Source organism: Pezoporus occidentalis, unplaced genomic scaffold (genome assembly GCF_034315485.1).
Source record: "Pezoporus occidentalis ecotype Australia unplaced genomic scaffold, CSIRO_AGI_Poc_V1 ctg33, whole genome shotgun sequence".
Lineage (NCBI taxonomy): Eukaryota > Metazoa > Chordata > Aves > Psittaciformes > Psittacidae > Pezoporus > Pezoporus occidentalis.
Genome location: NW_026915268.1, coordinates 4,128,288 through 4,155,666, shown reverse-complemented (window position 1 = coordinate 4,155,666; position 27,379 = coordinate 4,128,288). Strand labels below are relative to the sequence as shown.

Genomic DNA, 27,379 nt, shown 5'->3' with positions numbered 1-27,379 from the left:
AAGCAGCAGGCAAGATGTAAATCCCTGCTGAGCAGACAGCACACCTTTGATAACCATCTTGTTCATAAGGAGTTTTACATATATGGAGATGTTGGTTGTTTCAAATACTTCAGGAAATATTATAGATAAAATCTGTCCAGCTTTAGATTGCTTCATAAAAGTAACTGGTTTAAATGAGTATAAAGACAAAAAAGAAACACTTGAGAGGCTCTGATTACTCCATAGGCTGTGGTGTTTTGTGTAACAGGCGCTGTGCTGACCTCTGCCAGCACCACACCAAGACACAAATAGTGCCAGGAACCAGAAGACACAGTAGATGGCTAGTAGAAAATGCAGTCATGGCTCTGCTTTACTGTGGTCTGGCTTTAGAGTACAGGACCCTCTTAAGCTATTTTAATGTGAATGTAGGGGAATATGCCTCTTAGTTGTTACAATAATGAAATGTATTTCAAGGATAAGCTTGACTTCCAGCTCATCTTTTTTTTTTTCTGCCATTTTCTCTGGTTCAGAGGCTTTAGGGAGTTTTTCAGCGTTTTTTAGAATTTGAAGTTAATGACAGCTGAACATTAGCAACTGTAAAAATAAAACTGCCATCAGGCTGTGACAGTTGTGGTACCTGCAATCCTATTTACTTGGTATCTGGAAGCTTCTGTACTTCCATCCCGAGGAGAGTGGTGTGTGTCTTTCTATATGGCCTCTCTGAAGCTGGGAAGATGCTTCCTAGTAAACTTGAACAAGGCAAAAAAGTCTTCTTTGGAATGCTGTTGCCAGGCTGCCAAGGAAAGATAGGTTACAACAGAAGTATTTTCTCTGCTTGACTGAGCTAAGGATGTTCACCTCCAGTCTGTATGGAGGAGACCTCGGAGCTTTCAGTGTCCTTTGTCCTCACAAGCACTGTGATTGCTGTGTCTGGTCTGAACCAGCTGTCCCTTGTTCAAGAGCTGATCTCTCCTAAACTAGCACTGATGGAGGGTGCTTGCCTCAGAATAGATAGCAGTGAGTGGCAGTGACATGCCTGGAGCTGTCTGTGCTCCTGCTCTGTCAAGAGGGTTAAGGAGAGGGGTATGGTTCAAGTTCCTACAGCTATAGCTGCTCTTTGGAGTGCTGCAATGTTGGGGGGGGGGGGGGGAGGAAGGGGGGAGTGCTGTGGCTTTGCCCCATACAGTGTCTGTTAACACAGGAGGTTAAAGTGATCTTTTTCTGCCTCTTGTCCCAGGAGAGGAAAGTTTCCTCTGGGGATACAGGCAGAATTACACATACCTTCCCAAATGTGTGGTTTCTGTAGATTTGGAGAGGAGGGAGAAGAGTATTTACTATTCTTCTCTGAAGCAGTATGAAGTGGCCGCAGTCCCTCTGTGCTTTTTCAAACCTCCTGTCATTTGTCATGAGCCTTCACACATTGAGTGCCTGCTGCATATCTCAACTCTGAGGTCTGGTTGTGTGAGTGGTGCAATCTTAAGCCTTGATCAAAATGGTTTCTATATAAAAATGAAGTTTCTCATGTATGTAATTCCCTGTGAAATGAGAAGATCACTTTAGTGCCTTTTCAGTCCAGGAGAGGTGAAGGATAACTTGTGGTCTTGCATGTGCTCCTTGGCGAGCTCTTGTTCTTGGCGAACTGCTCTAGTATCAAGCCTTTGCTTGTTAGGGAGAGCAGTTGAGAAGTAGCTGCTTTCCTGGCTGTACAGGGGACACCTCACTGGTGTGGGAAAAATCACTGGAATGTCTCCAGTAATGACAGATTCCAGTAATCAAAGCAGGAAGCAAATGTTGCCGCAAGTGAACATGCATTTAAGATGTGCCGCTGCTCACCAGTGTGCCATATCCATATCTTAGTGAGCATTTCATAGTGGTTGTTCTCCTACAAGCCCTTCATTTCAACTGCTCAATCTGTATGTTCAGAGAAAAAAGCTGAGAACACATTTTGAGCACAACCTGGGAACTTGAGTTCTGCTGTTACTTAGGCTTGTCAAATCGCTGGAGGCATTCTGAGGGTTTCATGGTCGTGCTGGCCATGATCCTTGTTGACTTGTGAAAAGGAAACCTTTTCCCAACTAGGCTTCATCGTTGTGGACCAAGAGCTTGTAACACAGATAAACAGGTTACCTGTGTTCCCATGTCTGTAATGCATAAAAGTGCCTTTGGAACTGCTTGTAAGTGTGCAAAATAAAGCACTATGTATATAGAAGACACAGGTATTCATGAAGTGCTTACACCAACTTTATTCTGGGTCAGGAGGTCACTGTATGCGTGTGGTGTGCTACAAGAAAAACCTTCCTGTCCATGGGTTTACTTTAGAGCCTTAACACTTACCTTGAAAAAAAAAACCAAAAGCCTTTTTGTGTGTCTCTCAGGCCTTGCAATTTTCCAACCGATCTGGAAATGCTATCACATTTCCAGGGTATGCTGCATTATTTTTTGTGCTTTTTAGTACACGTAGGTCGAATGTTCTGAGCCTTCAGCTCCATGGATTGAGAACGGAATTACCGCATGAAGGCAGCATCCTTGGCGTTATTTCCAGGAACAGTTCCCGAAGGGGGAACCTGGCGCTGAACTTCCGCGCTCGCAGAGCCCGGGCAAGCCACCGCTGCGCCCCCCGGGAGGCGCCGAGGCTCGGAGCGCAGCGGGACAGGGCTCGGTCGCCCGGTGTCTGCCCGGCCGGGGCTCGGGTCGGGAGGTGCAGGCCGGTCCCGGCGCCGCCGCCAGAGGGTACTCGGGGAGTGGGAACGCGGGAACAAAAGGCGGAGGTAAATTCCCCGGGAGGGGAAACCCAAACCCGAGCCCGCGTCCCGCCGGGCGCCGCAGCCCGCACGGTGCCTGCCGCTGCCCGGGGCGGAGCGGGGAGCGCTCCCCGCACCCCGGGGGTCGCTGCCCGTCCTGCGGGGCACGGCAGGGGCGCAGAGCCCGCGGCTGCCCCCTCCCGCGCTCCAAAAGTTGGGCAGTTTGGTGACGTCAGGGCCGCGGCAGCCAATGGGCGCGGCGGGCGGTGTTTTGGGCGGGGGGGGCGGTGGCGCGGCGGGCGTTCGCCCGCTGCCATGCAGAGCGCTGGGGCGCGGGCGGCCGGCGGCCAGCGCAGCAGCGGGTGGGAGCGCCGCCGCCTCCGCCCCTCCGCCTCCCCGCGCCGCCCCCCGGCCCCGCCGGCCGCCAGCGCGGGGGTGCGGGCCCGCAGCAGCAGCAGCAGCGGCAGCGAGCGGCGGGAGGCAGTGCCCCGGCAGCCGGTCACCCCCGCTGAGGGTCACCTGCCCAGCCCAGGTGGGGCGATGCGGAGCGGAGGAGGCCGCTTTGGAGATTGCTTCTGAGGGATGTTTTGTGTGTGTTTACCTCTGCTCCCGGTTTCTCTTTCATCTGAGGACGCATCTGGCTCCAGCTCTGTTAAACTATCTGCCTCCTGGTACCGTTCGTAGATAACAGAACGAAACCTGAGCCCGAGAGGCAATTCCCCACCTTCTTCCACCTAACGTAACCTTTTCAGGCGCCTTTGAAGGTTTGCTGGTGCTCCGGCGATGATGGCAGTGGTGGGTTCCCTTGGGCTGTACTAAGAGCCTCTTGTTTTCTTTTCCCTTTCTTCTTAGAGGCATTTCATCTTTAAGGGCCGGCTGCTTGCGTACACTTTTATACCCACCGAAGCGATCACGAAACCATGTTGTCTGGTGGAAGAAGTGCGTTTCTGTGCCTTGGAATGATACTGAGCTTTTGGAGCTCTGCGAGTTGGATGCCTGTCGGAGGATGCCCACATAAATGTACATGTATTGCTTCCAACGTGGATTGTCACGGACTGGGACTCAAAACTGTACCGAGGGATATTCCCAGGAATGCAGAGAGACTGTAAGTAGAAATGGTTTCAGGGCTCGCAAGTACTTGTGGAAGCACCTGGGATGAGTTTCTCAACACCTGCCTATCGGTGCAACATACTTACTAACAGCAGTTTCAGTAATCAAACATGGATTAATGTTTTTGGGAGGGAAGGGGAGGAGCTTTCCCGAACTTGCAGCTCTCCTACTGCTGTTCTGGCTTTTAAGAAAATCAGCTGCTTTGAGAGTTTCACTTTTTATTTTTGGGGTGCATTTACTATCTGATTGCTTCTGCATTCACTTGTCTTAATGGAGTTTAGGTCTCTACCAGTTATCATTGCCAGCAGTAATCATTGTCAATGCAAGCACCGATTTACTAGGTGACTAGAAACCTGGGTGCTTTCATCTGGTGGCTGGTAGCAGTTTCTCCTTGCTTTCTCAGCATGGTGACTTCATCACCATGGAAAAATCGACTACTGCCATGAACTGATTCAAATGGATAAGAAGTCCCATTAAAGCAGCCTCTAATTTCTGTCTTAAACTGCGGTGGGGAAGCTGGTTATTTAATTTCTAATCTGCTTCAGGGTTTATGATAGTAATGTTGTGGGGCACTTCCAGACTCCCCACGGAAGAATGTAATGAATGTGTGCATAGAAATCTCCTGTATCATAACTTTTTATGAGTTTTTTTAGTTGATTTTTTTCCCTTGCTTAATAAGTTTATAAGAAGAAAGCTAAAAGGAAACTTCAGTTCTCTGATGCAGTTTTGGCACTCGTTTGGTGCTGAGGACGGCATCTCTGACGTTGCTTAATGCATAGCATATGGCACGTTTCAGAGAGTGCCCAATGCTAGATACGAAGATGTCCAGAATGGAATGTTAAACAGCTTCAGAGGCTCTGCGCTGGGCTCTGGCGTGACTTGTGCCTGATGTGGGTTAGCTGATAACTGAACCATGTTTTTGAACTTGTTTACAGGTGCTGTAGGTTGTATGGCCTGACTTCCAAATTCATTTCCTTCTGGATCATAGAGCTAGGGAAACTTCGAACTCTCAAGCAAATTTTCCTCCACGAAAGGAAGCTAGCTGAACTTACTAAGCAAACAAAGTTTTTGTGCATAATCCTCGTAATGATTAAGTTGTGTCCCAGAATGGAATTTTATAGCATCCTTGACTGCTGCTAAATTCATTTCATAATGCTGAGAGCTCTTAAATGATAGCAATATGCAGATAGATTACTAAGCTGTTCTAACATCTTTCATGTTTCGTGGCTGTATCTGCCTTCCTTTTCACCCCAGCTGGGTGAACAATAGTTTTCAGATGTCAGTGTTACAGAAAGCTTAACTTCTGTGTTCTCCCCAACTGATGGGCAGCAAAAACCCCAAAACAACAAACCCCACAACAAACCAGTACTCAAGTGGTGTACCACTGTATGTATGGGTGATAACACAGATGTTTTGTATGCTTCATTGGTGATGTGTGTTCAGGTGGTTTTAACAGTCAAAGCCTAGCATTAAATGTTTGAATTCACAAATGCAAGGTTAGGTGGCCACCCGAGAAGAGTTTCAAAATGCTCATTTATTGCCTAAGCTTTAGGGGGACTGAATTGTGTTACTGGGTTTTCACTTTTGAGGATACTTAAGAGAGATGTTAACTTTCCTTGTCTGCTGTAAGAAGCTAAGCTAGAAGAGGATTTTTCTTGGCTTTTGTATGTTAAGTGTTAAAAAGAATGAAAGAGTGTAATCGCTGTGCTCTTGGTCCTGATGATTTCTGGTGGTGTTTACAGATTTAAATTGTAGATGAATGGCTGCATGAAGAACAATAGCAGCTGTTTCACAATATTCAGTCTGAATATTTAACCTCAGAGATATGCTACTGATGAATATGAAATGTAGCTGTGGGGATTTTTTTTCTTTTTGGTTTTGTTTTTTTTTTTTTTTTTATTTTAGATAGTGTATTATTGGAGCATTCAGAAACTGAAACCCTGTGGAAATAGCACGCGGCAGATCATGTAATAACACATTATTCTATGTTTTAAAATACTGGCTTCATTTTCCATCATGAGCCTTTCACTGGTTTTGTAGTGTTCACTGTCGTCTTTGTTACTGCTGTGCATAAAGCTTGTATCAATTCTGTCAAATCCAGACTTGTATTAATTACACTAACTTGAGTTTTCCGAGGTAAGCAGTGAGAGAAAGGGAAAACATTATAATCTTCCAAGTCTAAGTTCTGCTTGTAGATTGCCAGCCAGATGCTGGGTATATTGGAATATCTCACTTTCCTCTGTGGCCCGCAGCAACCTTTAACTCTTCATGATACAACGCTGGGTTGATGTGTAGTCTTTAATTAGTTTAACTTGTAAATAATCCCAAATTGATTATATCTGAAGTGACAAATCTCAGAGAAATGTTTAGATGTTGGGAAAATAAGCTTCTTGATGGTCACACACCAGGTTACTTTTTAGACTCCTGTGCTATGAAAAGCTCTTCACTTTTTTCTGCATCCTCTTGAGCTGAGAAGTGCACATACCTGTTCAAGTCAGAAAGCTTTCTTTAATTAATAAGAGATCTAATGACACCACTTAAAATATTTTGCCACTAAGCTTTTAGAATTATGTTTGTACAGATGTTACAGGTTGGTTGGGCTAGCGGAGCCAAGGTAAATAGCATTTAAATTTGTGTTAATATGAAACCCCAGGAAAACTGAGAAGACAACAAGGAAAAATATGGGAAATGTCTTGGAGGAGAAGGGGAAATATGTCTTATTGTGAAGTTCTATTAAATGAACTTGTGATGATCTCCTGATAACCCAAGAAATGGGCATCACCAGAGTTTGATTACTGATTCTTCATGAGAAATGTGATGTATGCTCTCTTTTCTCGCTCCCTGAATGCTTTGAAGGAGAAGTTTTTGTAGAGTTGTTGTACCTGTGATGCCTGTCTTGAGGGGAATCCACAAATTAACCAGTGATCACAGAGTTGTAAAACTATCCTAAACTTTTTTTACACAGCTTCATTTTTAATAGCAGCTTTACAAATATAGCAAGTAGTATTAGGTTTATGTTGCAGTTTACCTTGTTATTACATTCTGTGATAGTCCTTTCATTGTGTGGTGGAGATTGAAGCTTTGCTCAGTTCGGTTTTGAGCAGAGCTAAAAAGAGGTGAACGCTGGTATACTGCTGCACAAAGAAATTGTTCAGTTTGGAGAAAATAAGTGGTGAAACAAATAGTTGTCACTTCCAAGGGTTGCTTCCAATTATCTTTGCTCTAGAGAGGGAACTCTCAGAATAGCCGACATCTCACACAGGAAGAGAGGCACATGGAACTAGGTCTGAGATTTTTCCCTACATGGCAAGATCCGATGCTCTGCAGAGGACCTTGCACAAGAGCAGGGTGGTGCAGCTGACCTTGTTGTCAGTATTTACCGTTTCATCCCACGTTTGTTAAATAACTTGATACCTACCCAAAAGAGGAGTTTATAGACCTTTTGTGTTGTGAAGAACACTAATAATAGTCAACTTCTGGGGATGGGTGCAGTGATTCTTCTATTTAAGCTGATTTAAACTGATATTTTATGGTAATAAAGCAAGCAGAAGTTAGGGTTTAGAAATTAAGAATATGTAAATGCATCCATAAAGATCTTAAATCTTGCACCTTATTGACAAGTTCCTTAGAGAGCTCCTTTATCAAACTCCTTTAACCAGAGTTTGTTTAGCAGTGCTTCCAGTCTTATATGTGATTATTTATGTAATTTTCTTCAGTGGAAATGTTTTCTATATCTCTAAAATATCATACATGTGATTTTTTTTTTTTTTATAACAACCAATAATGCTGATAGTCAAGTTTAGCTTGAGATGATGTATTAAATGCAGTGAGCAGATCAAAGCCACCTACTTGACGGCTGTGTTCTTCAGTTCTGAAAGGAACAAGTGACATGGAGAAACTGCTCAGTCTTCTAGGTCAGTATCTGCATTCTCTTTGAATATGAGGCACGAGCCTTCCATTGATGTCTAGTTCAGCACATTATGTATGTATAGAAGTTTTTTTTTGAGGATTTAGCCGTGTTTGAGTTGTTGATGAATTTATACTTGGTGGCTTAGAGTCTTATTTATTGGATTGTTCTCCTGGGTTAGCTGTTGCTTTGTTTTGTCTTTTACTTTGAAGGATTCTTTACCTTACTCAGTTGATAAAGCCTGCAAGACTAATCCGTTCTGTGTTTTGTCTGAGTAACTAAATTGAGTGTGTCTACATTTAGGTGCAATTTAGAAGCTTAGTCATCTGCTTACTCTGGAGTTTTCATGTGGTCTGGGGTTTCTGTTATACGAATATATTATTATGGCATTTTTGGCCTAGGTGCATGTAGCTGCTGAAGTTGCACTGCCTTGTAATAAGTCTTCAACTTCCTCAGTTTTGTCTCCAAATTAAATCTAAGCTCCTGTCTTGAATGCTTCCATGTTACGGCCGAACAGAGTGTTAAACACCTGCAGGTGTAATTACCCTGACTCTTACACTGGCATTCCATTTCTCCAGAGTTGTTCTCACTCGGGATCACCACTCATCTGTCTGCAGTAATAGTCTACAAAGGCTTGCACGGAGCGTTTCCAAATCTTTACTTTCCTAAGCCATGCGTCAGTAAGTAGACATACATGGCTCTGGCCTTGAGCTTGCTCTCAGAGCACTGATCCTGGGAAAACTTAACTGAGTTGCTCAATTTAATTTGGATACTCCCCTTTACTAACTTAATGCTGACTACTTGTGCTAGAGTGGCCAGTGATGTGCCCTTGTCTAGGATCAGAGTCTTGCGCTATTAAATTTGTTACCTCGTTTTGAAGTGACGGAAACAGGAAGGAGGATGAAATTAGTTATTGTAATTTGGTACCTACAGAAGCAAATAATGGCCATTGTCACATGTATTTGTTTGCACAACTTTTGGTTAGATTCTGAGATCAAAGGCACCAGAGTAATTAATGCAGAGTTTTGTAGTGAGTGGCTCGGAGTCTGATTGTGTTTTTCATTTCTTACTTCTGTAGCTGAGTGTTGATTCATGTGGAAGAATTTGGTGAGAGGAAAGTTGTCCCTCTGAGGAACACCCGTGTTCTTTTGGGAAGTCCTAAAATCTAGGTTACAAGTATTGCTTTCCGCCCTGGAATCTGTGTATGAGTTCAGTGAAGTGTGTACTAAGGTCAGGATAGCTTACCTGTACAGATGGATTGTGAGGCCAAAAATAAGACAGTACTAATACTTCTATAGTCATACAGCAGCCTATATAAAACCCCTTGTGTTGTACGCTGTCACTTGTAAGCCAATTGCTATGAAGTTATTTGATCATCATATTGAGTACTGTAAGTCATCTTTTGGAATGTCATTGCGAAGCATTTATTTTTTCTTTTCTTTCAGTTCAAGCATTTCTGATTATATTTAAAACAAAAATAGCCTATCCTGCACAGACACTAACATCTGATATGCTTTGTTGTCTGCATTTCAGTGGTATCTGAGCTATTCCTCAGCTTCCACAGAGCATAAGGAAAAGGGTTTTCCCACAGAAATCTCACAAGATGCTTGGGGAGTTCTAAGGGAGATAGTGGAAAAGATCTTGGCTCTAATAGGGACATTCAGTGAGAAAGTTTCAGCTGATGTATGTGAAGAATTGAGCTTGTTTACTGGAGAGACTGTTCGAAAGACTTAAATCAGGACATGTTCTCTCCCAGGCACACAGCTATAGTGACTTGAAGCTTCCTTTTTCTACAACTCTTGATAGAGTTCTTGTGGCATCCACAGTGCTTGATTTCCCTGGGCTGCCTCTTGCTGCAGCTGGTCTTTTTAGATGAATTAGCTGTTTCTCTGGTGGTCTTCTCTGGGGTCTGTTTTCACTTGATCTTGAGAATTATTAATAAAGAATAATTAATATTATAAAGAATAAATAAATCTTAAAAAGATTTGATTATTCCTGAACCGAGAGTGAGCAGAAGCCATGGGTTACTATTGTAGTTGTGTTGGCTAACACTTGATGCACTAGAATTAACTGAAAAACGTTTTGCTTCAAGTTCCAAGCTGGAATCCTTTCCTAGCCACAATTGTGGCACTCCATGTTTTCCACATATTACACCTGGTAAGGATGGTGTGGTGATAAGATAAACTTTCTGAAGGCTGAACTTCAGTTGAGCTCTCTTCCACCTTTGGCTGAGGACTGTAGTTGACCACCCAAGGAATTTTTCAGGCAACTGAAAGAATTTTAAATATATCTAATTCAGAAATAAATCACCTGCTCCCCTAGAAATTCTTGATTTCCTTTATTTATTTTTTTTCTATCCTTCTCTTTCTCTAAATTTCAACCTACCAAATGTAGCTACATCTTGTTACTGAAGTAACATAAGCAGCTCTGTCCAATTGGAAATGAATTATGAACTTGCAAGTTCTGAAGCTTCTTTTGTCTTCAGAAGTGCCTCCAGCCTCAGGAGGCACCACACTATAGTGAACTCCTTGTGATTAAAGGGAGGAATCTTCTTTTTGAAGTTAATGTGGTATGATCAAATGCATTATATGAAGTGCAGGTCTGCTGCTGGACTTTGGTCTTGATATAAGCTTCACTGTGTCTTGTAATATTGCGACTACTGAATTATCTCTAATGCTGTGTTAACCTCAGGAAAAGGTTATGTTCTCTGTAAGTAACCTAGTACCTCTTAGTTCTGTTAAGTACCTGTTAGCTCTTGCAACTACAGGTGGATACTGACTGGATCAGGTAAAGGATTTCTGTGGCTCAGGACTGAAACCCTTTTCAACGCTGGCTGGGGAGAATGTGTGACTGTGAGTATCCTTTTCCAGTGCTAGCAGATCAAGGAGCAGTTTTAAGCAGAGCCAACTTGCTGGTGGAGGCTTGATGATGGCACCTGTAGGAGTAAACATGCGTATCCTCTGTCCTGCAGTTCCACAGTTCCCTAAAGTGGCTTCTCTTTTCCTGTTTGGCTTATTTTTTGCTCTTGCCAGATCAAAGTAGTGTTGATTGTCCACTGCAAGTTGAGACAAAGCAAGTTTCTAACGTCAGGGAAGGAAGGAGTGAAGATAACTTTGGGGAGAAAAGCTGAAGCCAACTTCAACTGGCAAAGTGTTCTGGAGACGAGTAATGGTGATGCAATGGAGAATGAGTAGAAGTGACATGTGGCAAAGGTCTCTCTCCAGAGATCTGTAACAATCTATTTTCAGATCTGTTTTTAATGTTGTCCAGCCAGACATATTGTTTAGGATCTTGAATGGTTCTCACCAATAGCAGGTACCTCTTCCCTGTGAGAAATGGCCTTGTGGGCAACTGGCAGTCTTTTCTAATGGTACTAAATACATGAAAGATCTCTCTGTCTATTTACATAAGGGGAACAGGTCTGTGGTCTTGTACTCAGAATAAGTATTGATGAGTTGAGGATCACATCTGTGGAAAGGAGCATTTGATTCTTACCTCTCTGCTGGTTATTTTCAGCTCCCTCCCCCCTCTAGCTGAATCTGGTCTGTTGGTTGTCTCTGTCAGAATAAATTTGTCTCTCTCAGTTTTACACCATCTGATGGCTGCAATATATGTTTTTAGTTATATAAGTGTATCAGTACCTATACTGGTTCATTTTTGCAGCTTTTAATTAGATTTTTACCTTTCTACCTGTGAGTTACTTCTTTTTCTGAGGCCTTAATTTAATTTTGTCCCTCACGTGGAAATGTTTTCAACTGATGGCTATATTCTTTGTTTTTCTCTTGCTGATGAAGGGAGCATTTTCAACAAACACCAGCTCAGTTAAAATGAGGAAGAAAACTCAGTGTTCTAAAGGTGGTCTTAACTTTTCATCAAGCAATCTTGAAAACCCATCTCAAATTTAATCGTGAGCTTATTTTGGGATTTGTCTTGCTCACCAGCTCACTTTTGCCTGTGCTTTCCTGAACATTTCCAGTACTGTTGCAGAAATGATTCTTAACTTCTTATGTTGAAGGGGCTTTTTTAGGAAGCTTCCTACGCTTCCTGTGGGGAGGTCATTGTGATTGCTGTCCTGCTTCAGTGCCGTGGGGAAGAACCAGCCGTTTGGAAGCAGAATCAGGTTACTCAAATGTATGTACAGTCCAAGCAACCCTGTGAATTCTGGGAGGTAGTGTTCTTATTGTTGAAACTTTGCTGATCGCTGTGTGGACCTGTGCTCATTCCAGTTTGAGATGCAAGGCTTTTATCAGTGATGCTGTATTGAGGAGTTAAATTGGAGATTTAATTTTAACATCCCCTCTTCTGTTGTGTGGGGATGCTGTAGTGACATTGTACTGTGACTGTACATACAAGGCAGTCACCCAAAAGAACAGGACAAATCAGTTGCCTGTAATTTTTTTGGAGTGTTTTCTCTGTGTCTTCACTGTTGTTCCCATCTCCATAGACAGAAGATTGGTGGTTCTGTTTCAGCCAGGGCTCCATGTGAGTGGAGGGACAACCTGCTCTGGAAGTTAATGATTTGGAGATTAGTAACCCATTGAACAGCCTGAGAAGGTGCTTGTAGAAGGGGGTGGGGTGGTGGTGATGAGCTCCATTTCCAATAGTTTGATTTTGGTTAATATTATTTTCCGTTCATTTTGATGTTCTTCCTTGGGAAGAGCTGTCCTTATTCTTAAACAAGCAAGGTTGCTTTGCCCAGTTTTACATTTACTGTCATTTTCATGATATCAGTTAAAAATGTGTGATACAATTGAGGTTCCTTTATAGCTGAGGACTGTGCCTGCTGTACTGGTCAGTACCATCTCATCTGCTTGTCTTCATCCCTCTGCTCCTTTTGTCTTTGCTGAAAGCTGTTTGGGACTTCTTTATCAAACACTTAACATGAAGAAATCTTGAGCTATCATAAGGGCACTCTTAGGCATGATAACAAAAATGGTAATAAATTCCATATTAGTAAATCTGAGGTTCTGATCTCCAAAATCACAGCACTATAAAATGCTGGGTTTAATGTCTGGCTCCAAACTCTTTTTTCCAAGAGCTATATTCTGTCAAGGTTGGCTGCTTGCCCATGGGGGAAAGTAAGGAAGCGAAGTGAAGGGGAAGAAGAGTATGTGAATGAAATGTTTCAAAAGATAAGAGTTTAACTATCATGGAAATACCAGGCTGAAAGCAGAGGTATGGATGCAATTTTGTGCATGCTAATAGTGAGAAGACTGTTTCTTAATCCTTGGGGTTTATTTTTCAGTTGGTCTTTTTCCTTTGTGTCTGTGGCAGGTGAGGGATGTGTTAGTTAACTTGCACAAAATGAATGTATTTGTAGATAGTGAGGTATTACCTGCGTGTATTTTATGGGACCCTGCTAAACAACTCGGACAGGTTCAGAAGATACAGGCAGTGAGTTGTGAGCCTCATGAACTTTCTCAGGTCAGAGACAAATTAAGTATTTTAAGTCAATTCAGCCAAGCTGGCCTCCTGTACTGTTTTCACTGGCACTTTGGGTGTGCACTGGAGGATAATGAGCACTTCTGATGCTTTAGCAGCTTTTGGAATTGAGGAAGTACTCTATTGTCTGTCTAGCAAAAATGACATTAGCGTTAGCACTAGATACAGTATTAGATAAATCTAACAGAATATATGAAACAAAAGCTTGAATTGGGAAAGCATTTTCCACAAACAGCTTGCCCCAAAGTAGAAAAGATTCAACTTCCAAACTTCAGTTTTAGTTCAGAGAGTCCAAAAAATGCATTCTAAAATGGAAGATGTTTCCCTGGAATTTCATAATAGAATCATAGAATAGTTTGGGTTGGGAAGGACCTTAAGATCACCCAGTTCCAACCCCCCTGCCATGGGCAGGGCCACCTCACACTAAACCATGTCACCCAAGGCCTCATCCAACCTGGCCTTGAGCACCGCCAGGGATGGAGCATTCACAGCTTCCCTGGGCAACCCTTTCCTGTGCCTCACCACCCTTACAGTAAAGAACTTCTTCCTATATCCAATTCAGGCTTCCCATGTTTAAGTTTTAACCCATTACCCCTTGTCCTGTCACTACAGTCCCTAATGAAGAGTCCCTCCCCAGCATCCCTATAGGCCCCCTTCAGATACTGGAAGTAGCTCTGAGGTCTCCACGCAGCCTTCTCTTCTCCAGGCTGAACAGACCCAACTTTCTCAGCCTATCTTCATACAGGAGGTGCTCCAGTCCCTGATCATCCTCGTGGCCTCCTCTGGACTTGTTCCAACAGTTCCATGTCCTTTTTATGTTGAGGACACCAGAACTGCACACAATGCTCCAAGTGAGGTCTCACAAGAGCAGAGCAGAGGGGCAGGATCACCTCCTTCGACCTGCTGGTCATGCTCCTTTTAATGCAGCCCAGGATATGGTTGGTTTCTGAAGCAAGTGCAAGTGCACACTGAAGCCAGCTCATGTTCATTTTCTCATCAACCAACACCCCCAAGTCCTTCTCTGCAGGGCTGCTCTGAATCTCTTCTCTGCCCAACCCGTAGCTGTGCCTGGGATTGCTCCAACCCAGGTGTAGGACCTTGCACTTGGCATGGTTAAACTCCATGAGGTTGGCATCAGCCCACCTCACAAGCGTGTCGAGGTCCCTCTGGATGGCATTCCTTCCCTCCCGGGTATCAACCGAACCACACAGCTCGATGTCATCGGCAAACTTGCTGAGGGTGCACTCAATCCCACTGTCCATGGCAGCGACAAAGGTGTTGAACAAGACCGGTCCCAACACCGATCCCCGAGGGACACCACTCGTTACTGGTCTCCAGCCGGACTTTGAGCCATTGACCACAGCTCTTTGTGTGCGCCCATCCAGCCAGTTCTTTATCCACCGAGTGGTCCATCCATCAAATTGATGTCTCTCCAATTTAGAGACAAGGATGTCGTGTGGGACAGTGTCGAACGCTTTGCACAAGTCCAGGTAGATGACATCAACTGCTCTACCCCTGTCCATCAGTTCCGTAGCCCCATCATAGAAGGCCACCACATTGGTCAGGCAGGATTTCCCCTCAGTGAAGCCATGCTGGCTGTCACCCAGCACCTTGTTGATTTTCATGTGCCTTAGCATGCCTTCCAGGAGAATCTGCTCCAAGATTTTGCCAGGCACAGAGGTGAGACTGACTGCTCTGTAGTCCCCAGGTCATCCATTTTCCCCTTCTTGAAAATGGGAATTATATTTCCCTTTTTCCAGTCATCGGGCACTTCACCTGACTGCCATGATTTCTCAAATATGGTGGCCAGTGGCTTAGGAACTTCATTTGCCAGCTCCTTCAGGACCTGCAGATGGATTTCATCAGGTCCCATGGACTTGTGCATGTTCAGGTTCTTAAGGTGGTCTCGAACCAGATCCTCTCCTACAGCGGGCCCAAGGTCTTCATTCTCACAGTCCCTGCGTCTTCCTTGCAAGACTTGGGTGGTGTGGTCAGAACTCGGGTGGTGTGGTCAGAAAATGGTGTTCTTTGGGATATGCTGTCTTGTCAAAGATGGATGGCCAAGGAAGTTCTAAATTAGAGATTGGGATTTGAAATTGTTACCAGAAGCTTAATGTAAGAACATAATTTAGCTTCACATTGATGATTTTCCTCCCCCTTAAGAGGGGGAAGAACATAGATAAGAAAACAACAAACACATAGGTTCTTTGTATGCCGAAGTTTTGACTGTCCCTTCTCTCTGTTTTAGAATATAATATGTAGCATCTAAAGCTCATATAATAAATATGGCCACATTACATCAAGCACACTAAAATTAATCACTATATGTGTGCTGGTTGTCCACAGATATGGAGACACTAATGTTTAATGAAGAGTCGTATTCTTTCAATATAACTGATGAGTTTCAGCAAGGAAGAGCTGCATTCTGAAAGCAATTTCTATGTCTGGTGCCTTCCTGTTAGTCATAAAGCTTGGTTTGCCTGAACTTTAGTGGGACCTTAACGTACAGATATTCCTGACATGTATCTTTCATCTGTTTGTTTAGGCTGGGGAGACCTTATGTTAAATACATTTTTTTAAATGGAATTCCAGAAAGAAATGGATGAAACATGTTTGCTTTTTGAGGGTGACAGTGGTTACGGCATCACGCAGCGAGGTGGGAACTTGTGGGTCATGAGCTGCTCTGAAATAGCTGTGGAGTAATGAGAAGAGGCTGCCTGCCTCATCCTGTTGAAGTGGTAGAGCTGGTTGGAGATGGTGTTTTAAGAATATAGCTGGGAAGCAAAAAAGGGAACTTCCTATAAGGAAATAGCACAGGGAAGCAATTGTGCATTTCTGAAATGCGGAAATAAATGCAGTAGGGAGGTAAGCTGGAGACAGGAATGAAGTGGTGAAACAGATCGCAAGTCAAGTTCTTGAGCAAAGAAAACTTGTTTTTTAGGAGTGGAAGTAGATATTGAGAAATAAAGCCCTAAGGCAAAGGCTGGCTCTTCAGAGTGAGATGAAAACACACATCTGGATATAAGTTTCTCAGATAAGAATGTGAAAGTATAAGAAACAGCCCAATGATCCTTTGGAGTTGTGAGTTTTAATAGATAACATATGAAATGGCAGCAAAAGATAAGGAACAATCAAAAGTGGTTTATGGATTTTTTGGGGCTTGTGTGTGTGTTTTTTTTTTTTTTTTTTTTTTCCTCTGGGAAGTTCTTTAACTAATTGCTGAGGAAGTTTTTTTAGAAGTTGAAATGAATTGTTCCCAGCTGATGTTAACTTCATCTTAAAGAACAGATATTTTCCAAGGTTGTTCTTCCATGGTTCTTAGGCATATAATAAGCTTAGTGCAAAGTGGTTTTATAGGCATGAATAGTTCAGTAACTTGGAAAATCAAATACATGTGCCAAGTCTTATTTAGAAAAACTTGACTTTTGTGTTCATTTAGCAAACACTGCAGGATCAATTCAGCTGCGCTTCAGCAAGTCAACTGCTGAAAACCATACGTTGGAAGAGGAATGGGAGACAGGGAGGGTGGGAATCTGCTTGAGAATGAAGAAAGTGCTTGTGGTTGTAACATCTGGATGTTAACTTGGTCAAGTGAACACACAACTTTGCTCAAAATTTCATTTGATGTGTTAAAGCTGTCCTACACCTTTTACTGCAACATCTTGACTTTTATCTGCTCCTTAGTGGCTCCAGTAGACATGTATGCTCATGGTGGTGGTACTTGGAAGGGATCGAATTGATGAAACCAAATGCTTGTTAAATTAAAGAAAAAACCCAGCAAATCCTAAACAACAACAAAAAAAACCCTAACACAAACCAAGACCTCTATTGCCTTTCCAGGAAAAGATCTCCTGGGAGGAGTTTCTAGTCTGTGCATGTCTGCAAGTGAGCAAGGAGATGAAATCAAAGCTTGAATTTCATGTCAGGCTTTACTAAAATCGTTTGTTTGTTGGTGAAACTTTTTCTGCAAGTCATCAAGAACTCCAGCCGTCAGAAGCAGGTGTGAAACATTTCAAGTCCTAAACATCGGATTGTGTGTGTTAGGGAAGAGCACCTCAACAGACAGCAGTTTCTGCCCGGGGGGAGGGGGGTTGGTACTAGATCGTCTTTAAGGTCCCTTCCAAGCATTCTGTGATCCTTCACTGCTTTATTTTCAGTCACATGCCACATAGTTAAGAGAAATAGACATAAATGCAAACAGCAGATACTGGCTCTGTGGAGTGAAACAATGGGAATTTTGCTGAAGCTTACATGCAGTGTTGGTTTTTCCCTGAGATGAGGCTGTTGTGGTTGACTGTGTATGGAATTAAACACACAAAACTGACCAAAAAAAGGCAAGTGTGTAGAAGAGTCAGCGTGAAAACCAATCTCGTGAAAAAGAGTTTTGTCAGTCCTTGTTTCTCACTTTGTTGCATTCTGCTCTATAAGTCCTTAATTAACATTAGATTAGCATTAAACATTAAATTAGTATTATATACTAAATTTTGGGAAAGTATAAGCTTGCCATAAATTGCAGTAATGGCATTAGCTCTGAAGAATAGAATGCTCATGTTTCCTAGAAGATGTTTCTGAAGTTGAGTTATCACCGTATATTTTACATTGATTTACAAGGTATTCCTATTTGAGATAGTGAATGTAAACTTATTTAGGTAACCTTTAAAAAGTCTAAAAGTGATGGAGATTGAAGTGCAAGCACGTATCTATTCGTATCCTGATGAGATTGTTTAATAGTTGAGGGAAAATACGGCCCAAAGAAATGTTTGATATTGTCTGACTTATGCCTGTGTAACTGTTTGGTCTTTGCTGGACTAGCCCCGGCCTGAGGAAGCCACCTGATGTCCATATACCCAGCTGGAGCACGCTGGATATGAAGCATGACCTACAGTTAGAGGCATTAAGTAGGAATGGTTAAATAAAATGAAGAACTTAAAGAAAGAAGTAAAAAAATTGAGGTTTTGCATACTCATTTGTTAACCTGTTTGGGTTATTATATATGAATGAAAATGATCCTTGAGCTAATATAACACAGTACTGTACTTTCTCTTTGTAATGTTCACATCCTTGTTATTTCATATTAAATCATGTTTCTGTAGCAATTGTATTTTAAAATGTTCCATAGTTTTCCATGTGCTTCAGATTTAAAGCTTTCTACTAATCCCTTACCTCAACCCCAAGAAGAAACCAACAAATGTTTTACCCTTTTCTTTCTGGAAAATGGAGACTCATAGAATCCTGAAGGCTGGGTGCGACTTCAGGAGGCCTCCTAGTCCAGCCTCAGTTCAAAGCAGTGTCAAAATGCAATTCAGGCAGGATACGCAGGGTTTTGTCCAATTGGTCTTGAAAGCCACAGCAGCTTTATGCAACCTGTTCCAGTGTCTGACTGTCCTGATAGTAACCATTTTATTATGAACACCAGAATCTCCCGTTTCAGTTTATGATCATTGTATCTGTTATTCTGTGTACCTCAGTAAAGAGCCTTGCTCTGTCAGAGTAACTCTCCTGGAGGTATTGGAAAGCTGCTCTCCAGTCACCCAAAGCCTGCCCTTCTCCAGACTAAACAAGCTGAGCTTCCTCAGACTCATCTTACATAGTCAAGTCTCTTCATTATATTTTTGCACAAGTTTATTAACTTCTTCCTTTGACTGAGGGGTGCAAAACTGGGCATGGTATTCCCCGTGCAGTTGAGAAGACAGTGTTTTCCTTTAATGCACAGACGTTGTTTCAGCATAGAAGGCAGTTGAACTCCTCAAGTGTGATTTCACTTGTAAATCTGTTGGTTATTTTAAGCTGAAATTGCTTCCAGTAATATTGGCACTGACTTTTCCAGTGACCAAAATGAGGGTGGTGCTGACCAGCTGGCACTTCACCATGTCATTCTTTTGAACCTTTTTGAAGGCACATATAATATTTACTTGTATCAGAGATGTCACAGCCAGGCTGCACTTGCTCAGCCAGATCTCTCTGAACCAACAGATGCATTCTGTCTGTTCTCACAGGCTTGTAAGGGTCAGGATTTTTCAAGAGATGCTTGACTTGATCCTCTGCCACCACTTGGCTGTTCCTCTCCTCCTGGAACCTTATCTTTAGACACAAAGATTTGGAGACTGTGCCAGTAAAGACTAATGCAAAGAAGGCATTGAATACCTCAGTCCGTCACTAAACCATCATATCATCCTTATTCTTTTATAGCTAATGTACTGCTGGAAGCTTTACCCTTACCAGCTTGATCTCTAGTTGAGCCTTGGCTTTCCCAATACCTTCAGTTAATGCTTGTACTTCTGTACTCCTTTGTACTGTAACCTCTTTTCTGTGCTGGAGCTCACTCATGCGACACCAGTTTAGCCTGGGTGGTGTTCTGATAAATACGCTCATTTTCCTCAGTGTCGGGATGGAGTGCTCTTGTGCTAAGGTTACTCTAGGCTGCTTCCACAGATTGCCCCCCATCAATGCCCTGAATTCTGTAAGAAAATTCAGAATTCTGCAAAACTGAATTCTTCCCTGAAGAAGGGAAGGTCATGCTTTGCTCCTTACCCTCCTCACACCCCTCAGCATTTTGAATGTCACTGTCATGATCACTAAAGCCAAGGATTCCACTGAATATCTTACCCCAAATCACCTCATCGTCTGTGAGTAACAGATCAGGAAAACTTCCCCATGGTTGGCCCATCTGTTTTAGGAAGCTGTGTCTGACACCCTCTGGAAACCTCCTGTCTTGTTTGCCTGCCCCTGTGTTACTTTTCCAGCAAACGCCGGGGACATTTGGGTTCCTCAGAGAACCAGGGTCTGTGATCTGGATGCCTTCTCCCACTGCTTAAAGAGGAGTGTTGTTTCCTGCTGCACCCTGAGCTGGTGGCTGGTAACAAATTCCTATGATAATGTCACTTCCAGACCTGCACGCTCAATGGGATCCTTGCCTGGTCCATAAAGGAGCTCCTGACGCTTGAGCTGTTCCTTCATATGAGGGACAGCCTCTCTTCCTCCTCTTCCTTGCCTGTTTTTACTGAGTACCCTGTATTCAAGCATCACCAAACATCCGCATTACTACATGAGCTCTCCTGCCATGTTACTTATTCTAATGGTGGTGTATTTCTGCATTTGTAGCACAAAAATGAGCTCTTCCTGCGTGTTTCATAAGCTTTATATTTGTGTAGTGGCACATGAGGTTGTGCCAGTACAACCTCCTGACCTGTTTATTCTTCTTCAGGCTTTCTTTATCTTTCTCAAGGGTACAGATAACACTGCTAAGGGAGATCTTGAGCACACCAGCAGTAACTACAAGACCTTGGGGACAAAGGTGGAGGGCATGGAAGTGTAAAATGTACTGTTAGGACATTATTCTGCTAGCATAACTTTTCCTTTATAATAAAATCTGCAAACTGTAATAATCAGCCAGGAGTTCATGCAGGCTGGGACAAACACGTATCTCCTTGGAAGAAGCATAGTACTTAAATTCCTCAGTCCGTTCTGCTGCTTTCTGCAGGTCTCAGTATGACTTTCAACAGCCATCTGCTCAGTGGGGAGTTCAGCCACTGTACAGATTGCAAAAGGTAGTTTTTTCTTGGTGTTTCTTAACACCTGTAGTTTGCAAAGTCATTTTTCTTACTTTTATAAGGTTGAGGACAGAAGTGAGTTGCCTGCAAGCAGTTCCAAATCATTTGGACACTTCCTGTGGGTCATTAACTGGGCACTGCTGTAATGGGCTCAAGAATGGATAGGTTATTCACAAAATTAGGGCACTTAACCTCAAAGATCAGTTTTCCCATTGTTAGATGGAAAGAAAACAGTGTGAGTCAGACCTGAAAGCCTTCTGCAATCAGAAGGAATGATCTAATTTCTTTGAATTAAGAGCTGTATCGTGTAGGTGTGTTACAGAATCATGATGGACTGCAGCAAAGAATTTGTACATTCCAGCTATTGTGTGGCTATTTAATTACTGCTTAAATTTTTCTGCAGACTGAAACTACCTAGTGTCATGTGTGTGGTGCAATCCAACAACAGCTAAATTTATTAAGTGTTGGGTTGTTAAGTTTATTGTTGTTCTGGTTTAACATGGATAGCAATGTGTGCCTGTGTCCCACTGTTGCTGTTAGGGCATTCTGTGCAGTACCCATTTCTGAAGCTATGCAGAGTATTTCTGAATCCTTTCAAGAACTGGTGGCTGTGGCAGGGCTTGTTTTTTCTCTGCTGATGTTCCTCCCCATATGACTTCATCTCACTGCAGATCAGAGAAAAGGGGCCTATATTCTCTTACCTACGAGGTAGGTATATCTCCTCTTAACCTGTTACTTAAGTTCAGCAAGGCCAGTTGTCTCTGCTTGCTGTGTCCTCCAGCTTCCTGATAGTCTCAGTAGCCCTTTCCTTGGCTCTTTCCAGTGTATCAATGCCTTTCTTATAATGGAGAGCCTGAAGCTGGGTACAGCATTGCAGATGAACTGTCACAAATGCCGAATACAAGAGATTAGTCTGTTTGTCAGATGCCTTCTGGCTACACTCTGCTACCACAGTCTGTTTGGGGTGGCCCTTAATGTGCAAGGGCACACTACTGATGTTTCGTGGCCCAATGGGATTTCAAGATCATAGAACCATAGAATGGCTTGGGTTGGAAAGGACCTTTAGATCATCCACTTCCCACCCCCTGCCATGGGAGGTTCCTTTTCTGCTGAGCAACACCCGAACCCTACTACAAAGCCCCACCTCGAGTTGTTGCATGGGGAGGACTTTTTTCTCTTGAACTAGATGATGTGAAATGTACCAGCCTTCCAAGAAGTCAGAAAAAAAATAAATCCCTGTGCTCCTTTGCCAAGTCAATTGCTTGTTTTAAGAAGAAAAAATAGCTTAAAAAGTCTTAAATGGAGATGGGAGGTACCGTCTTTTTTAAAATATGAAATTACTTCAGCTGAAGATGATTTTGAAGTTTTTTGGTTTTTTTTTCTTTACAAATGATACTCATACTTGCCCAAGTGATTTGGAAACTAATGGGGTTTGTGTAGTTCATAAAATCCAGTTCCAGGAGTTTATTTGCTGCATTGCAAAAGCTGAGATGGAAATATGTTAAATGTGGAGATATGCAGATTGTGCTGCCAGAGGGCTGCAGGGTAGTGCAATAATTGAGTAGTTTATCATGGTGACTTTGAAGTTTTTGGATTGAAGGCATAAGAGAATTGCTGAGCGCTAGCTATAGGGAATTATAGCCATTTAAGGTTAAGAGGGTAGTGGCAGTCCGTACCCATTAAAGACAAATTAACTCCATAGCGGAAATCCTGGAAAATGGTTAAAATAATAAAACAGATACTGCAGAGGGTTTCCAGAAGCTCTTCTGTGGACACATTCACACATGGCAGTGGGTTTTTCTCCTTTTAATGGGTGTGGTTGTTAGCATGTTCCCAAGCTCAGAGGAAGATGACTTGTAAAGAGAAGAGGAAGGCTTTACTTAAGAACCATTTGCTTCCAACCTTGCAGGTAGCTTTCATAACAATCCAGAAGGTATTCTTCGTGGCTTTAAGTTTGTGGAGTGCAAGTGAATGGTTAACTTACCTGTGAAAATGCATGTTTCCCCCAGCTCAGACGTGTTGTCTTTGTGTTCATGGTTACCTTGCATAGGGACTGGGGGCTGGGAAGAAAATCAAACAGGAACATTTTCAGCGGATGACTCAGCTGTCACTCTAGCAGGTGGCTTGGATCCACAAAGTCCTTTAGCACTGTAATGGCAGAACAATACAAGCCTTGTTTCCCAGGAATGTGTGCTGCAGGAGGTAGTTGGACCAATTGCACTAATGAAAAATATCAGTAACTCTTTTGAGTCAGGAATCTGGATTCAGTTGTTATCACTTCAGATTTAGCTCCCGCATTTTGCATGTTGCTGCCACCAAGTTGATTTATAATTGAAAATGAATCCTTTGGAATGGTTTACAAATGACTCATAGCAAAGCATGTGTGCTACATCCTCGCATTTGAGGGAAGGTTGTTTTTCTTCTGTTCTTCATGAACTTTTTGAAGTTCCAAGAGTTATGTCCTGGCTGAGGGTTGTTTTGATGTGAGTTCTAGATGGTGGGTTGAGTACTGACCTGTTTGATTCTTAGGGGACAGCAGAGATGTTTATTAACTCCCAGTGAGCTGCCTGTGTGACATAGCAGTTTTGTATGTCCCTTGTTGAAAAATGCTGACCAACAAGATGAAGACAAATGCATCTTCCCTGCAGGATACGTGGGATGTTGAGTTAATCAAGATTCTTTCCAGAGTGTTGGGGTTTATGCTGATGCGCTTGTTTCAAATGTGACACAATGTATACAGCTTTGAGCTGGTATGTGGTAGCCACTTTGAAAACTTAGCTGGAACAGAAACTAAATGTCATGTTTGAGGTTCTTGACTGGAAATGCATACATACCTTACTTAGGAAGCAGTTGGACAGGAAAGAATCCTAGTGCTGTGTAACTTGGGTAAGAGCTGTCGTTTGAAGTGTATGGCAGTTAATTTTTCTTAAATACAGTCTGTAGTTTCTCTACTGCTCTTACCGAGTTCTTTGAACAAACATCTGAAGACTTGAATGAAGTTGCAGCTGGTGCTCCGGATTCCCTCCTCCTTAGAGAGCAGCTCATTTTCACTTTGCATGTATTTTCAGTTTTTGCCCTGTCTTCCTAGGTTAAAGACAAACAGATCAATAAATACTTTCTGATAAACTTCTCGTCTTGGACCTGTGCTTGTCATTGAGATGCAAAAGTCAGCTACTGTCAAGGAATTCTTGGACATCGGAGGTATCTTCAGTGTTGGTGTTAGGAATGCCTCTGTGTTTGCCACATTGGCACCTGAGAGTTTCTGAAAAGGAGGAAAACTTTGTTGCTCTAGAACAACATGTACTGACAGCAATGGCTTTAAGCAAATGAAAGAATTGTGGTTCTTCTAGAAAGAGAACTAGGCCTGGAGTCTGATGGTTTTCCACATCAGAACAAATTGTAACTTAAAAGAAGATGCATGGAGTAGAAGCTTGTCTTAAAGCAAATGCGCCACTTGAAGGAAGACATCCGACTGAGAGTCTCTTGTGTGCCTGTGAACCTGGACAGTGCCCATTCCTCACAGGCTTACAAACCAAATCTTTGGGCACAATCTTTGGATTAGCTTGGAGACTATAATACATATATGTCTGAGTAATAGGAACTTGCTATAACCTAGTAGGTTTTGTATCCTTGTAGATGAAAGGATTTGAATATTGCATAAGGATTCTTTATTCTAAGTATTGAATTATTGGTTTGAAGATTGTTGCAAGACTTCAGCATCTGCCTTTGTTATTGGCTCTTTTGTAAGAATGCGCATGTTCATTGCAGTGGTGATATGTTGTCAAATGCAATTCTGATCTTCTATATTGGACACATAGAGGCTATGTAAGAGGAGCATGTGTTACTTGCCAACGTACGTGAGTCTGGCAGACAGAAGCACGTAATGTGAAGTGACAAGTGGATTTATTTCTCAAGTCATAAACTTCCTACAGTCCAAGGAATAGGGTGGGGACTCGGAGCAGTGTCCGGATGTTTTGGAAGTGTTGAGTGGTGAAGCACAATAATTATCAACTGAAATTTCAGCAGCGTGACAGAGAAAATGTGTGCATTCCTGGTGCTGTTTGAAGCTGTATAATGGTATGCTCCAGAGAATGTTGGTGCTTTAAAACATTTTAAAGGTTGTCTTAAGTTCACTAGATTGTCTTTAAAGAAGACTGAAAGGTGAAGCAATTCAGAGGAATTCTTGCTATGAAGCAGGATTTGCTCCACTTGCTCCAAGCATCCCTGTTTGCAATAAGCGTGTATATTATGTGACTTAATCTTCAACAGCTACAAAATATGTATTGAATTAAATTGTTATTAGAACATAGCAGGACATGTTTATGAGTAGAATTCCCTTTAATAGTTCATCTGAAGTCACTTTCATGGTGTCTTGTACCATTCTAGTCCAATTCATGTTTCTGTTCCCACTGAAATGATTCCTTCCATGCCTGTTCTCTCAAAGCTGCCACACCTGCATTGTCCTTAACATGTTACATGCTAAAGGGAAACAAATCAACAAGAGAGACCTGATACCAACAGCTTTACTAAAGCTGATGTAGATGACAGTTCCATTTTCTTTTAAGAGAGGGATATGAACTTTGCTGCTGACACACTAGAAGCGACCTGTGTTCCTTAACGGAGTTTTCTTTGATAGGTGGTGGGACAATCTTATCTGAACATGAAATGACAAAGAGCAGTAGCTGGGCTTGTATGTATGTGGGGTGGGGCAGACGTGTTGAGCAAGATCTAACATCCTCTTGGCCTCACATACTATGCAAAATGCAGGAATTCTGCACAATAAGGACTGTATGTAGGATGAATATGTCTGCACGTATTTGTTGATGTTATAGATCAGATATAAATTCTGTTCTCCTTTAGTGTATAATTTCCCCGTGCCTTTGACCCAGATGATTTCCAAGCTGTGCTTGCTTCCAACGGTTCTTATGAATAGCAGTATGTTTGAAAGGCAACCAAGATTAGATGTTAAGGTTTAGGTTTTTGTAGTTGAAACCCACTAGTGAGCACATAATCAGCTGCCAAACTTTATAAAGGAAATATAAAATATTATGATGCCCACAAATACCAGCTGTAAACCACTAATGTCTGCATTAGTTGAGTAACTTCAGTCACAAAGTTTAATTGACTGAGGGGGTAACCTGTGGCAGTCTGCTGCTTTGCAGCAGTGTTAGACCTACTGCGAACAGGAGGAGGAAATGTTACATAGTAGTTCAAGGTTTTAGTCTGTGTTTCTTCAAATGGCAGACAAGCCTTGAGGGAGAGCATGCTGGAGCAGGCACATGTTCAGAAGGTGAACACTGCTTTCTAAAACAGAGACAGAGACGGCAGTTATCAGTTAAATCCTAAATGGTCTAGGCAAAGTGAGCTTCATGAACAATGGCTCTCTTCAAGTTAGAGCATCATCCAAGTAATTTCACTTACAGAAATGGAAGCCTTTGACTTGCACACTAACCTTCAGAAGGCATTAATAGAATGGTTGCTATTATGTATACAGAGTAAGGTGGGCCAGTCTGTGGGAGTAGAGGAGAAAGCAGTCTCAAGATATGTATTGATCAAGGAATGTTAAAATCTTCAGAATAGGGCATTGCAGGTTTCACCTGAGGAAGAATGTTGAATAGCAGGAGTGTTCCTGGGGCTGAAAGTAGAGAGGAATAGAGCTGGTGTGTGAGACTGGTCTCAGGCTGGGTGGAAGGTGTGGTGTGGTGGGGAGATTGCTGTGTATTGTGGCAGGAATGTGGTTCTGCGTGTAGTCGTTTAACCTGAGTAAAGCTATGCTTTGGAATTAGGTCTTACAAAATGGACAGAAGTGGGGCCAACGACACTCTGTTGCCACATACACCTCAACTGTCTCCTGCCTGCCTTGGAGAACTCTGACTATCTTAATGCTGTGTTTTGCTAGACCCTCTGTGATATAGAGACGGGAAAAACTTCTGAAGGAATGGCATGAAAAGCAGATGGGAAACAACATGCAAGTAAAGCACAAGCTGTTTATGCGTGGCTTATTTCAGATTTAATTCTTTCCAATGCTTCCTGCAATCGGGTCATGCTGGCGCACCAGTGAGTAGTTAATGATGCACTAGGGTGGAAGAACTGAACTGAGAACAGAAGAGGAAATTAAGCTGGAAAATCTGAAAAATGTAGGCAGTGATTCAAAGGTATTCCTGGGGAAAAGCACGATTCAATCAACAGGATCAAGGCAGTGGAAGAAAATGGCTGGTACATGCAATGGCGGTGGATGTTTTGTGGGTTTTCTTTAATGGACGTTTTTAAGGCATAATTGACACAGGTCAACCAAGGATACTGGCTGTCTTGTTCATTTAGCTGAAATGTAGGGATTTCTCCCCCCATCTCCTTATCATTACCCTTAGTACCCATTTGTGCTTAAGAAAATGGGTTTCTTGACAGGAAAATGTTTCTTCTATTACTTAACTATGTCCTATGCAAAGATGCATAAACAAAATCCTAAAATTTTATCTGTTTTTAAACAATTTTATGACTTAAGAATTTTATTAGTATTACTTTGACATTTATCAATAGCAATCAGAAACAGATTATATAGAAATATTACAAAACACTTGTTGATTCACTCCAGTCTATTATTCATGCTTCAAATCCTGTTAATGTCTTGCTTATACCTTAGAAAGACCCAC

General features: G+C 42.5%; 1 protein-coding gene across 4 annotated transcripts in view; it reads left to right on the top strand.

Annotated features, from left to right (window-relative positions):
* Positions 1-3,124: 3,124 nt before the first annotated feature.
* SLIT3 (slit guidance ligand 3) overlaps positions 3,125-27,379 on the top strand; it is a 519,568-nt gene continuing 495,313 nt past the window's right edge. Inside the window, exons 1-2 of one of the 4 annotated variants that reach the window (XM_062629206.1) lie at positions 3,125-3,252; positions 3,573-3,825. In XM_062629206.1, coding sequence (XP_062485190.1) covers positions 3,641-3,825 — 185 coding nt within the window. In that variant the 5' untranslated portion in view covers positions 3,125-3,252; positions 3,573-3,640. Of the gene's footprint in view, positions 3,253-3,279; positions 3,826-27,379 lie in introns of those variants that run through there. The other 3 variants (XM_062629205.1, XM_062629204.1, XM_062629207.1) reach the window with 3 other exon arrangements.